Source organism: Trichinella spiralis, assembly GCF_000181795.1.
Source record: "Trichinella spiralis strain ISS 195 chromosome Unknown Scfld4, whole genome shotgun sequence".
In the NCBI taxonomy this organism is placed as follows: domain Eukaryota; kingdom Metazoa; phylum Nematoda; class Enoplea; order Trichinellida; family Trichinellidae; genus Trichinella; species Trichinella spiralis.
Genome location: NW_003526943.1, coordinates 10,071,636 through 10,085,562, shown reverse-complemented (window position 1 = coordinate 10,085,562; position 13,927 = coordinate 10,071,636). Strand labels below are relative to the sequence as shown.

Genomic DNA, 13,927 nt, shown 5'->3' with positions numbered 1-13,927 from the left:
TATTACACTTCAAAATCATAAAAATTAAAAAAAACGCTCAGTATCCAAAAGAAAAAATTATCAGTACTACTTGAAATCAGCTATGAAACATGTGGTCCACAAAAAAATAATCTTAAATAATTGAATATAAAGTGAAAAATTAGAAAGATCATAAAGAAAATAAGTTTAAAAAATAATAAAGAAAACCTTGAAATTTATTAAAATAAAATATTCATACCAGAATGAGTATCAAGAAAAAAGAAATGTGAGAGTTAAAAAGTGCGCAATTAAAATTATCATAAAAATTACAGTATAAAAGAAACAAAGGTATTATTATCTTTAATGTGTATTGAAAAATAGAGCTCAAAATTAGTAGTTTAAAATACAAAATAATTTTAACATTCTTTTTTATTTTCAAGTTGTGAAAGCTTTTGAAAAGTATAAAAGTTCAGCATCACTTTCTACAGTGTATTAATTAAGTACATATTTGAAATGGCTAAAGTTTTAAATTAAATCATACACTATGAAGCATTGCCAACTGCTAGACTTTTTTTTCAAATTAAAGACTCTTATGAAAATTATCTGGTGAAACTGTAGTTTGTACAGTTAAAAAAATTTATTTAACTTTTTAAAACAACTTTAAAATATGATAAAATTAATTACTGCTGCTATGTAATCATCTGTAAATTTAAAATAAAAAAATTTTTGCTTATTATATTTATATTAAAATTCATTTTACCTTTAAATTTATTGAATTACTTATTTAACTGCATTATTAAAGAAAGAGCAAAAATAGTATATTACAAAACCTTTATATTCCTTATTATACCGGGTTACTGTAGAAATTAAGTGTTATACGCGATTGCTTTCCAAGTTGTAAGTGGAGAGATTTTTTCACTGACGCAGTAAGTGAAAAATAAGGCAGTATATTTTTTATTTAGGCTGTTTTGTTTGTTTTTTGTATTCTTTACTTGTTGTTTTCACTGTGATAATTTTGAATATTTTATACGAATAATTCTCAAACACTACTTAAAATACTAATTTAAAAACTTAAATTTAACTAATTTAAAAAATTTGAATCCTTTTATATGATATAATCTTAATTACGTGTGTAAAATACTTCAGGTAGATACATTATGAATATAAATAAGTTATTTATAAATAGCTTACAATTATAAATTATTCAGTAAGTGTTAATTATATTATTTAATTTACAATTCCATACGAATCGATTATATTCAAAATTGCAGTTTTTTAATTATGTAAGCTTGCTCATCAGTATTATGGTTAGAAGTGAAAGTGATGAAGGTTACAATACGGAAATGCAGTCAAACCATGGTGCAAGAAAGAAATTTGTTCACGGTATTGCGATGGATCACGATTCAAACGAGGTTTAATATTTTTGTAATTTATTTATTTGAAGTGAACGTAGATGATGTGAATGTGTTTGAATGTTTTAAATTTAGCTGTCAGTGATTGAAAATGAAGATGACGAGATTCAATTCGGAGAGCAATATGACGGTACTGTAAATGTTTCAAAGCTCGAAGATGTTTGCAGTACTGAGGGATGCTCCATGTTGAAAAGTGATATAATTTTGATATGTTATGAAATATTTTATTTTAAATTTTATAGAACTGAAATATGAATACAGTTTGCTTTCCTCTTCAGTCGTGCCGCATTGGCGAAACTCTTACAAAGGCTTAAAACAGAGTAACGTTGCTTTGCATGTTTACAATATCCAATTGGGCAGCTGTTTCCGTTTTATAAACAAATGTCATATTTTTTATACATTTTATTGTTTTAAATTTCTTGTTTTCAATTTCATGCAGATGTTGCAATGGAATCGACGAATGGTAACCCTGCAGTTTTCGAACTGCCCTGCACTCCAGAGTTTTTACCGTTTTGGGATAACGAGCACTTTTTTCGCAAATTGAATAAATATGAAATGTTTTCAAATCTTAATGAAGCCGAAAAAATGATTTTAAAATTCTGCATTGAAAAGCTGACTACGGATTTTCTGCGACAAGTAATCTCGCCACATGGCGGATTTAAGGGTGACGAATGGATATCTTTCATGAAAAAGTACGTTTTACTTTTTTTAATTAATGTAATGACAAAGCTTTGATCGGTTATCATTTCAGGCTACAGTGGAAATTACCGAAAAGCTTAAAGCGCAGTTAAACATTTCAGTGTACATTTTAAATGTTAATGCTTCCAGAAATGTTTGTTTGTTAATTTGTTGGTGAATTTATGTTGTTACTTTTGATAATAATTGAATATGTATAATTTATGATAACATTTATCATTCATTATGATGTGAATAACAATGAAAGTTTAATAATTCGCAGTTCATTTTTGACCAATTATATTGACAAGTTTTAATAGTTGCAGGATAAAATAAAAGGGAGATCATTTACAGAAAGAAAGATATTCTACAAACTGTAGAATTATAATGGCACTTTTGAAGACAATTTATTCTGTTGAAAAAGAAACTGTTTACCAGTTGTTTGAGTTCTTCAAAACACTGTAAAATCAAAGTTTGCTTTAATTATTGATTGAAGTTAATTAATTTTTTAAATATTTTAGCACAACTTTTAGTTATTCTTCCGGTATCGTGGAAAGTTTGTAACTGCAAATCATCAACTGCAGACATTTTCAGATTTTGAATATAAGTTATCAGTAAAGTTTTCATGAAAACTTTGATATTTCATTTAATTTTGATTTTTTATGCCAAAAAGGTGGAAATTTGAAATAATTTTATAATTAATTTCAGTACAAAAATAAAAAATTACTTTAAAATTTTGTAATACTCATGTTGTCGTCAAAAGATGCTTGGAGTGACAAGGAAACGGTGGAAATGTGAAAGAATGTGTTACATTGGAACAACAGTCGTCAGCTGACGTTCATTTGAATAGGAAATGGGCTGCCTCGTTCAGGAAAGAACTCTGAATGAGAAGCGTACCATGTCGGCATGCCGATGTCAACGTTTTACTTTGAAATATCCTACTGTAACTCTGTCACTACTGTGTTCTCACACAGATTGGCATGCAAGTTCACGTCGACAAGACAAACAGTGCCCTTTTGCGAAACTGGACCCAGTCGTGTAGAAATTTGGTCCTAATGAATGAATATCCGGCAAACTTGATTACTACCTTGGCGACCTAAAATCCATTCATTCATCCATTTCATTTAATTGTTGTTGAATGTTATGCAAATTTTGCAATTGCATTACTTGTTGTACCGTACTGTCACATTGAATGTTTGATTGTGGTTTGCTGGAACTGTTTTTTTGGTGTAATGTTGAAAACGATTGATTGGTAAATTTTTCAATAATTTTCTCCATTTGGAAAGATTTTGCACCTTTTCGAAGCGAATTTCACTGACAGAAAAGTGATTGAAGAAAATGGTGAATGCAATATTTAGAACGGCATCTCAAATTTAACCACGCATCAAATATTTGCAACATTGCAACACTGGATGCAACATTGTCAGATAATTTATTTGAAAATTTATATTCAACCGATGAAGATAACGTTTTCCAAACTGTCAACTGGTACCTTTATTTAGATTGTTACTCATCTGTAAATGTTGTCAATGGATTTTTCAAAAGCTTTGCACTTGTACAATTATTTATGTTGTGTTGATTTCATCCGACAATTCCAATTATCCGTCTTGAAATAATTGTTTATTTGTCTTTTTAATAGCGGCTGTTTGAGTAAAATTTGATTATTAATTAATAAAAATTGCATTCAATATTTTAAACGTGCAACATTTTGTATTGTCAATTTTCTGAACAACAGCAATGCATGTAGAATGTTGACGATTGCTCGTTTATTTATTTATTGCATTTAACTTTCACTTTATATTTGAATTATTTAAATGATTTCTATGACAAAGGATGTTGTATAGTTGAAGTGACACAGATATACATACATATATATATATATGTACCGTTCTACTGAATAATAAATAGAATATACTTAAATAAAACTTTCGCCAGTAGAACAAAATACTTCTTTGTATTATATTAAAAAAAGTTTTTTGTTAATACATGTTGAAAGGTTTTATAACTTTATGCTAAAATTAATATTTTTTTGAATATTATCTTTTATTTGTTAAAACGTTACCTGAAGCATCAAAGTTGAATGATAAGATGCATAAAATGAGAATGGGCAGTGAAGGTGAAAAGGAATGCAAACTATTATTGCGCTAATCGGTTTACCGGCGTCTTTATCTTATAATAGCTTTATAAATTGTTTGTTGTGCAATAATTTTATATTCTGATTTATTTGTTCTCTTTACAACAAAGAAGATGGTAAATCTTTTCACTTGTAAAAAGAAAAATATGATTAACAAGTTTCAGAAATGCATGTTATAATTGTAATTTTATTTTAAAAAGTTTTAAAAAAAGGTTTTTATTCATAAATATTACTTTTTAAAAAAGAGAAAACCTTGTGAAATTTTTGTGGTATACCATAACATTTTCTCATTCTATTTCAAAAGGAATATGCAGGAAATGAAATTTTAAGATTAAATGCATATAAATAAATTGAGGAAAATGTAAATTGACATTTATCTTTCAAGCAGATTTTACACTATTATAAAAACTGGATTATGAATGAACAATTTTCAGTTTTGGCTCAAAATGAATGAATAAAAATCACTTCTTCTTCTTACTGTAAAATAGTAGTTCTGTCTCGTATTAAAAGCAAAAGGCTATTTCATATTTTGCTTTCTTCCTTTTTTTAATTAAACGGTGATCTTGAATGAACCGTATCGAATAAACAAACGGTAATCAAGTATTCTCTTTTTTTAATGCAATTGTGCTCAAGATAATTCAAACAAATTTTATACAAAGCAGTCATAATAAACACAGCTTGATTTCTTAGCAATGATTTCTTGAAGCGGAAAACATGCGCAAAACTGGTCATAATTTTCTAAAAACTTATTTCCGATTCAAATTTAATATATGCTATGTGCCATTGACTAATATTTTGAAAGATATTATTACACATATACATAATTTGATATATTTATAAATTTATGTAACTGATCAGTTTAAAAAATGAAAATTCCATTACATATTCCTGAAGTTTAATAATTTAACATTCAAGCAGTGAAAATGATATACCAAAGCAAAAAGGAGCAATGCAAATTTTATAGGCAAAATGCATTTTACCACGTACCATGCATTTTAATTATTTTTATCTTATAATTAATTGAGACAAACTAAAATTTATTAAAACAAAAAAATCAATTGTTGCATTGGATAACTGACAAATGATCAGTTTGGTCTAAAATGGAGTTTGAATATGTCAATTTGAAAAGTGAAAAATTACATCCGCCATTTGATGATATTTTAACTTCACGATTTCATGAGAAAGTGAAATTTTTATACAATTAAAAAAGATCAAAATAATATAAATATTATTTAATGGGGAAAAATACTTTTTTTCTTCTATTAATGAATTTTCAAAAATATGAATGCTATGAATGTTTGATGAAACTTCATTTCATTTTATTCATTCAAACAGAGAAAAATGCTTTAGCTTTGCTTTAGCTTTTGAATCAGACAAATTTATTTAAAAAAAGTTATAATAAGCACACAAATTTCAACTTTTTTCCTGTATTGGAATGAAATCTAATTGTGCTTTTACATATGTAGATTTATTTGAATCAGTATCAGATACAACTTTTGATCAATCATAAACATGCCGAATTAATTTATTACATTTTTAATAAATATTATAAATTATGCTTTTGGTTTGCTAATAAATTTGGAGTTTTAATCTACCATAGTTAGAGAATGCAATGTTGAGGTAAATAAATCAAACACTACAAACAAAGCAATACAAGTGACATAATGCTCTTTGAAGTTGTACACAATATCATTAACACCTTTCAAATATACTTTAAAAGTGCTTTAATATTTTTAACATTTTAAATAATACACTGAATAATTAATATTAAAATGTATATATATGTATGTAATATAATTATGTTTTATTTATATGAACAAATTGGTTTTCAAAAATGTCAAAATATTTTAAAGTTTTCAGCATGACATATCATTACAGAGATGTTGAAATGAATGATGAAATAAATCTAATGAAAAAAAGTAATTTTCTGATGCTGCCGTAAATACATGAAAAGAATTTTTATTTGACAATTATAATTAATTTCATTTTACATGTGTCAATGTTTAATAATTGAAATAAATTCATCTTTACAATTATAATTCATTTCTTGTCAAATATGCATGCATTTCTTGCCTTTCATTTCTGCAATACAAAAATACCAATTTTCCAAGTGTGCTAAAGTATTCGTCTTAAATTTGCATAAAATAAAAATGTTTTACTTGCAAATCTTTAAAATGTCATATAAAGTTCGATATATCATTTTGCACATTTACAATGTGAAAATTTTTTTAATAAATTTGCATTCTTCTTAGATTATTATTATTATTATTGTATTAAATATTTTTTTGAATGATTTTCAACAAATGACAATTTGAACAACAAAAGAGAAACGAAATTGTTGAGGCAAATTCACACGCTAATAAAAGCAGTCGTTAATGTTAAACCATTGGATGCTTTGCCTTGCATGAAATCAAACACAATTTTATTTACAATGTCATCATCATATTTTTATTGATATCCTACACAGCATTCCAATTCCATGACCCAAAATACAAACAAAATACTTGTCAACCAAAAATACCATTTTTCCGTATTAAAAACAATTGCACTGTGCTTATGTACACTTTAATGCATTAAATGAATTTAAATGTAAAAAGTACTTTACATTCATTGGATAGAAATTGGAAAATTAACAATTCTCAATTTTTACAATTTGAAAATATTTCATAAAATATATGCATACATTTTTATTGAGATTTATTATTTTTATTTGATAAAACAAGAACAATATTTATAAGGAATATCATCAAAATGAGCAATGTTGCATAAAAGACAGTCAGCTGTTGGATAATTGATCACATTTCAAATTTCTTTGTCATTTACGTTTGATTTATGAAAGTGAAATGATAAATTGATAAAATTAATAATTTTATAAAAAGAAAATTTCAATTGTAATACAATTTTTAAAAAAAATCAAAAGCAAAAACATAAAAGATAATTAGGTTGAGTTTGAATAAAAGAAGTGATGTACAATTTTTGAAAATATCATTTGATGAAAAAAAGAATAACTGCATGACAAAAATGAAAAATGAATAAAATGAAATAAAACAAACAAGCAAATAAATAATGAAAATAATTTTAATAATGAAATAAATTTTGGGAAAGAGAATAATGTTGAGAATTGTAGTGTAGTGCTTCCTCATGTGGAGTTGTCGCACTTGACCTAATTTGCATTTTTTGGGAACAAAACCCGCTGCACAGTGGACTGGACAGTGAAAACGGTAAGAGATGTATAATGATTAATTTGAAAACTTCAATAAGCAACAGTTGAGAAGTTTTTCAAAATTTCAAAAGTGATATTTGGAAAATTTTCTTTGACACCGAATCACTGAGCCTGCCACGCTAATGATGACGACATCCCGCGGCGAGGAGAAACCCCTTCTCCACACGCTGATACAATATACCCCTGCCTGACGTGTCGGCGGTGGTGGTGGTAACTTGTTTCTCAAACAAAAAGCATCAAAGCAAAATTTCTACCTTTGAAGTTTGCCGATCACTGAGAAGATGCAATACTGCGGTGCACAGTTCATGAAGCGGATAAACAACAGCAACAACATGCAGAAATTGTATGAAAATTAAAAATTATACGAAGAGATACGAAAAATTTAGAATAATCCAATGATGAGGGAATTTGTTCGAATAGTTCTTGTAGGTCAATTTGTATCGGTATTTAGTAACCGTCCTAAAGCCAATCGAACGGTTTTGTGACGTCAACTTGGTGAACAAACACCATTCTCCCCTTGTCGACCAACAAATGACAACGCTAAAATCACTTCTAAGCTATTGTAAATGTTGTTTGCTTTTATGCAAAAGTGAACAATGAAGAAAAAGAGAAATTACCGACAAATTGTACCAAAATATCCGGTAACAATGGAAAATTGAAATGCCATGAAATATTCCACCAACTTGCTGCTATACAGTTGCTGCTGCTGCTGCTGTTCACCAATTTAAGTGTTAATATGACATGAGTCTATTATTTATTAATAATAATCATAATTAAACTTTTTCTTTTTTTAATCAGTACTTTATCTATCAGTGTGCAATATAATCTGATTATTATCATAGAATTAAGAAAAATGAGAAATTATCTATATTCCATTTGAAATTGTCAATGAAACACAACTGTTCAATTTGAACATGTGACAAACTGGATTCTTTGATGCAATTTGTTTCTTTTCAGCTAAATCTTCATTAACGTTCATTCAATTGAAACTTCATTGAATGTTAATATATTTTTTTTATTAATAATTGTTTATTCAACTGTTTGTAATGAGTGTTCACATACGTCATATATATATATATATATATATGTTATTATTCAGCAGTGTTCTAATAAAAGAAAATTTTTTTTCTTTCTGTCAAAAAATATGAAATATTAAAGCAAAATTTTATTTAGAAAATTATCACAAAATATAAATTATTAAGTATCGTTCGAAAATACATTTGTCCAATAACAGCTGAGCGTTTTTTATTTGAACTCGAATAAAGCAGAAATTTTTTTAAAATCATCTAAAAATTTAAATTTATATTAAATAATTATTTAAAAGAATCAGTTTTTAAAAAAATTACATTTATTTATTGGTTTCCCAATGTTGAATTTCAATAAATTACATAAAAAACTTTTTCTACAAAAACAGCTGATCTGATGGCATCATATGATTTTTGTTGTTGTTTCTTTGTTTTCGAATGTTTCCGTTCAAAATACACTATGCATTAAGTGATTGTGATTGTTTAAATTTTTCAAATTTAAAATTCACTTATTTATTTGAGTAAAGATTAAAATTTCAACCTGTTCGTGAAAGAGCTTTGGAAATAATTACAAGCCTGAGGGTGTGGAAAGCTTCTGACACAACCTTTCGGGCGTGACAAATAATCATCATGAATAAGTTCAGAGAGATGAATGAACGCCCAGTACGGTTTCCCATTCACTTTAGCACACATTCGCTTTTCCAGCTTGACATTGGCATTTTTCGTTCACCATTCATATCAACACTAATGCGTTTGAAAGTTTCATTCCAAAACCGCCTAGATCGACGACGACCAGTGCAGGTTGAAAAGGCGAACAAATTTTATTGATTGAACCGCCGCCGTACGATTTGTCAAGTTGAGACAACAAATATTTTAAGAATGAAACTCGACTCAGCTTTCAGCACTTCAAAACTCCACAATGGCTCAGGGCAGCAATCGGCTGCAACAAAATTGAAACTGAGCAGCATTATTTCTAATCGAAGAAATTTATTCTCCATTCGTAATTGAAATATGCTGTAAAAATTGAACAAAATCAATAAATAAATAACATTCATATTCGAAAACTGTTGGCCAAATTGCTATTCTTCTATGCGCTAAACAACCGTTGCTCAAACTTCAAGTCATCACGTGATTATTTCGAAACAAAGTGTACACTTAAAATGACATTCGTTTAATCTATAAATCAACTTTAGATTTCAACAATGGCGTCTGAAAATCGACACCTTCACTCGTACAATTTGAAAATAAACATTAAGGATTACTGTATACAAAAGAACCTTATTTTAAAATTCTTACTGTAGATATGTAAAATTCAATTTTGAAAAATTTCTACATAGTTGTCGTTTTTCTCAAAGATTGATTTAAGAATAGAAACAAATGATAGAAGAAAATTTTTTTAGCATAAATTTATAAATTGTAAAGCGGTATAATTTTCTTCAATACAAACATCCATCCCATTGATATATTTTTTTCTGTATTGAAGTATAAACAAAAAAGATTTTTTCATCGAAAGCATTTATTTTTAAAAAATGCAAGCACGACAAAGACAGCGAAGTAGTCAAGTGTGACTACAAGTATATTGAAATTATTACACAGCACAGAGTTTTTCACACGTAGAGTAAATCTCGGATAGGCAGAAGCACAACAAACGCAGATCAGAGATTATTAAATTATAAAGCAGAAAGGTTTTTTTGTTTTCTTTTTTTTTCTCTAAAACTCAGAAAAAGCAAAAAAAGAAGAAAACCGTCGTCGCTACAGCGACATATGAAGTAAAAGAAGAAAAAAATTTTCAGATGGAAACAACAACAATTCAATAATATGAGCTGTTTCCAAATGGAAAAATGAAAAGGAGAAAATATGATTATTATTATTATTATTTTATGCAGATATTATATATATATCGCATAAATGTAATATTTTCTGAAGGGAAACACAAAAAGCAAGCAGAAGCAAAAAAACTGATTGAAATTTTTTATAAATACGACGCAAAACAACACCGGACCCGTATGTCGATGTGGGTTGTGTTAGAAGTTCGATTTCGATTCATTACCAACTGCAACTTGATGGTAATAATTGTCGTGGTTGAATAACCGGTGTGCAAAATAATTTTCCGACCAAGTGACGTCCGCAGTTGCATCATCACGACCGCTGGTAATAACAGTCCCATGCTGCTGCGCTTCGAAAACTTTTTTCCCAACTTCATCCACAAAATCTACCATTCTCACACTGTAATGCAGCACCAGATCCTGAAGGCGAAAGAAAAAAAACAATTATTATTTTACCAACTAATTTATAATAGTATAAAAATATAAAAAATTCGAAACGGCAAAACTTACAAAATTAATGCCGGTCATTATTTGCAATTGTCGAGCCATGGCGGGAATCGCTATAGCGTCGGAAACCAAACGCGCAAACGCAACGCACAAACTACACGCGGCGATAACTGACTGTGGCAAAATTGCAAATTGGAATTCTAAAACCAAAATATGCAAATTTTAATTTTATACAATGATAGAAATAGACGACAGTACGGAAAGAGTAAAATGGAAAAAAAAACTAGAACCAAATCAGACAGAAGAATAACGATAAATCTAGTTTAATGTCAGGATTGAAAATCGAGACAAAACTACGAACGACTATAAAGTCAACTTCCGTTTTCACGGTAAATGAACATATATACAAAGTAAACAAAGACGATGTATAAAAATTAAAACTTATTTATAGTGAATAAACTGTGATTCTTGAAGAAATAATAAAAATTCTTTTTAATTTAAGAAGATAACTACACAAAAAATAAACCAACTGGAGCCAAGTTCACCCTTCGACCTAGACCGAAAAGAGAAAACGGAAATTGATCGACGTAATTAATAAACCAATTGTCATGGGAAGAAGCACCGTATATATATAGAAGCTAGCAGTAGTAGCAGTAGCGCTTGTGGCTAAGTAAAATCAACAGGCGGTCAACAGATAAATGAGCCAGTCGGCTTGTCAGTGACAGTTGCCACCAAGCAAGGTGTGCACGGTAGAAATTGAAAAACCGGAAGTGCCCGTTTGCAGCTGTCTAATAGAAGCCAACGGAAATGCACTCCCTCCTCCCCCACATTTTGAAAATAGTATTATAGTGTGGTCGGGATATTTCATGGCAAATTCTGTTTCTTTTTATTTAGTACAACTGAATAATAATAAAATAAAGTTATTTGTCTGACTGTCTTTTTTATATTTATATTTATACATATTTTATTAATCTATACCAACAATGTTGAGTCGGATCATCTGTTTTGTTGTGTCTGGTTGTACAACTACTAGAGAAAGAACCTAATCAACATATATTGCACGGATAAAAATGTGCAAAAGTCAAACAGCTGTCGTGGACAGAAGAAAATTGAATGAACAGTACAGCACCAGTCCAGTCAGTCAAGTCTGGAAAATTAGCAAAAAAGCAGACACGCAATATTACTCTGAAACGACAATGGGGCCACCAATTTGGTGCATAATCTGGCGTCAGGAGTTTGACCCTCGGTCATCGGAACTGTGTCGGGTCGAGACAAAACCGATCAACCAGTACTGGCGAGACTGTCCGGAGGCTGCATGTATATTATAATTGATATGACGCAGATGCCCCGGCACACGCCACCTGCCCTAAGGCTAGTACGTACGGGATGTGCCCAGTGGAAGCGGTGAAGAAGAAGAAAAACGAAAAGAAGACCACGTTCCACATTAGCTACAAGCAGGTGAAAGATTTGTTTTGCCAACTGAGCATTGAAGTGGAATGGAAAAACAGACCCTCGACTTTTTTTGTCCATTTTGACCACACGTTGCGTAACAACCACTTGACGAGGAAAAAAAAGAATAAAAGATTCACACCATCTATCCATCTAATATATATTAATTACATCTGAATTAATTTGCAAACTGTTTCAAAAAAAACCGGTACGACCCTCTTTTCCTCCTCCCCCCCACTGTCAAATTCGACTGTAGTTCCTCCTTTATTTTTTCTTATTCACAGTCTCTTACTTCCTTATTATTATTATTATTATTTTATTATCATATTAAAAATTTGAAAAAAAAAATCAACACTTTTGAAACAAAATACAAAAATTGTCCATCGTTTAATACAAATAAATAACTAACGGTTATAGAGAAAAATTTATTAGTCGGGTCATGTCATGTGTGACTTATTATTTTTTTTTTGTTCGACGCTTTGTACTCTCACCTCCGGCAGGAAGTTTTCATTGTTTTTTCATCGTTTTACAGTTCATCGACAAACAAATCACCAAATACAATACGAATAACACGCCTGATTGCAAGTGATGGAAAATTTACAAAAAACAATAAAAAAAAAATTCCCCTGCCCACCAACTTCTCCTCCTCCCCATTTTGTTACTATTATTGCTGGTCCCACGGTTTTTATGTAGGCATATAATTTTTGTTTGCAAATTCACCCGCATAAAAGATCTAATTATACAAACAAATAAGCAGAAAACAAACTTACCCATGACGAACATGGCGACGAGCACTTCCAACTGGGGCTGCAAGCAGCTTTCTACCGTCGACGGAAGCTTCAAACGGTACAAATAGTGGGACAGGAAATTGTGGGCCGTTACCGAGTTGGTTTTCCAATCCAAACTTTTCAAAACCAACATTTCCCAGCTGAGCAGATCACCAATGTCGACCGAAAAATCCGTATACTGGAGCAAACGGCACGACGGAATCTGCTGCGGTTCTACCACTTTGCTGGCGAGCATCATGCAAGCCGTGCCCAAGCACTGCAATTGGTCGATGTGGACCGCTTCGATTGACAAGAAGCGATCGACAAAGCTGACCGCCAAAGGGAATACGTCACGATCGCATCGTTCTTCCATGCACACCTTGAAGAAAGAAAAATTAAAATCAACATCCCCAAAATATTATCCTTTTATCACTCTTTACCTCGAACATCCATTCGGTCAACGTTTTGCGCATCTCTTCGCGAACCACAACTTGCACTTCGGTGAAATAATAAGGCGATGGTAAAATCGTCCTCTCGGCCATGAACATCGTCACCAAAGTGCTGTCGTCGTCCAGAAGTGAAGTATCCGGACTTGCTGGTACTGAATAGCGTTCAACATTTGGATCTTGATGATCTCGTCTGGTCATTTCAATTGTGTATAATAAAATGTGGATAACAAAAATGAATATGAATAGTCAGATGAATATATTGATTGAGCAGCTTATATATATATATAGAGAGAATGGAAATACTTCTTCTTCCACTAGTTATATATTTCACAAGAACGAACAAAACTTTCCAAGAGGTCCACGAATCGAGTAGAACGTTCGAACAAGTGACGGAAAAGGATTCGGTCGGCAGAACTATAAAGCCGACGGTCCTGCTCCTCGACAGCGGATTCGTCGGTCCAGTCGGAACGCAAAGGCCATTGGTGAATTCGGCACAGCTGTTTGTTGTCGGCTGCCGACGACAAGAGCGCCACCTTTTGGAATAATGACGACAACTATGGTA

At 30.4% G+C, this 13,927-nt stretch overlaps 4 protein-coding genes across 4 annotated transcripts; 1 reads left to right on the top strand and 3 right to left on the bottom strand.

The window, feature by feature from the left end:
• The first annotated feature begins 1,262 nt into the window (after positions 1–1,262).
• Tsp_06214 (conserved hypothetical protein) lies at positions 1,263–2,105 on the top strand. The gene is made up of 3 exons (XM_003378250.1): positions 1,263–1,370; positions 1,446–1,563; positions 1,810–2,105. Exons 1-3 carry the CDS (start codon positions 1,263–1,265, stop codon positions 2,103–2,105), a joined length of 522 nt encoding a protein of 173 aa, XP_003378298.1.
• Positions 2,106–10,451: 8,346 nt separating this feature from the next.
• Positions 10,452–11,101, bottom strand: Tsp_06215 (conserved hypothetical protein). The gene is made up of 3 exons (XM_003378249.1): positions 11,077–11,101; positions 10,764–10,900; positions 10,452–10,673 (listed from the first exon to the last, which is right to left on the bottom strand). The coding sequence occupies exons 1-3, from the start codon at positions 11,099–11,101 to the stop codon at positions 10,452–10,454; spliced, it is 384 nt and encodes a 127-aa protein (XP_003378297.1).
• An 880-nt stretch (positions 11,102–11,981) lies between these two features.
• Tsp_06216 (conserved hypothetical protein) lies at positions 11,982–12,302 on the bottom strand. Its single transcript, XM_003378248.1, has one exon. The coding sequence runs from the start codon at positions 12,300–12,302 to the stop codon at positions 11,982–11,984; it is 321 nt and encodes a 106-aa protein (XP_003378296.1).
• Positions 12,303–12,915: 613 nt separating this feature from the next.
• On the bottom strand, positions 12,916–13,563 carry Tsp_06217 (G1/S-specific cyclin-D1). The gene is made up of 3 exons (XM_003378247.1): positions 13,357–13,563; positions 13,055–13,295; positions 12,916–12,986 (listed from the first exon to the last, which is right to left on the bottom strand). The coding sequence occupies exons 1-3, from the start codon at positions 13,561–13,563 to the stop codon at positions 12,916–12,918; spliced, it is 519 nt and encodes a 172-aa protein (XP_003378295.1).
• Between the last annotated feature and the right edge of the window lie 364 nt (positions 13,564–13,927).

Excerpts from the sequence above, each read along its gene's own strand:
- Tsp_06214 (XM_003378250.1), top strand. The coding sequence starts at position 1,263 with ATGGTTAGAAGTGAAAGTGATGAAGGTTACAATACGGAAATGCAGTCA. Across the intron at positions 1,371-1,445 it reads TGGATCACGATTCAAACGAG|CTGTCAGTGATTGAAAATGA; the intron begins GTTTAATATTTT and ends TTTTAAATTTAG. Across the intron at positions 1,564-1,809 it reads GGGATGCTCCATGTTGAAAA|ATGTTGCAATGGAATCGACG; the intron begins GTGATATAATTT and ends AATTTCATGCAG.
- Tsp_06215 (XM_003378249.1), bottom strand. The coding sequence starts at position 11,101 with ATGTTCATTTACCGTGAAAACGGAA. Across the intron at positions 10,901-11,076 it reads CATTTACCGTGAAAACGGAA|AATTCCAATTTGCAATTTTG; the intron begins GTTGACTTTATA and ends TTTTGGTTTTAG. Across the intron at positions 10,674-10,763 it reads TAATGACCGGCATTAATTTT|GATCTGGTGCTGCATTACAG; the intron begins GTAAGTTTTGCC and ends TTTCGCCTTCAG.
- Tsp_06216 (XM_003378248.1), bottom strand. The coding sequence starts at position 12,302 with ATGGATAGATGGTGTGAATCTTTTATTCTTTTTTTTCCTCGTCAAGTG.
- Tsp_06217 (XM_003378247.1), bottom strand. The coding sequence starts at position 13,563 with ATGACCAGACGAGATCATCAAGATCCAAATGTTGAACGCTATTCAGTA. Across the intron at positions 13,296-13,356 it reads TGACCGAATGGATGTTCGAG|GTGTGCATGGAAGAACGATG; the intron begins GTAAAGAGTGAT and ends TCTTTCTTCAAG. Across the intron at positions 12,987-13,054 it reads GGAAATGTTGGTTTTGAAAA|CTTCCGTCGACGGTAGAAAG; the intron begins GTTTGGATTGGA and ends TACCGTTTGAAG.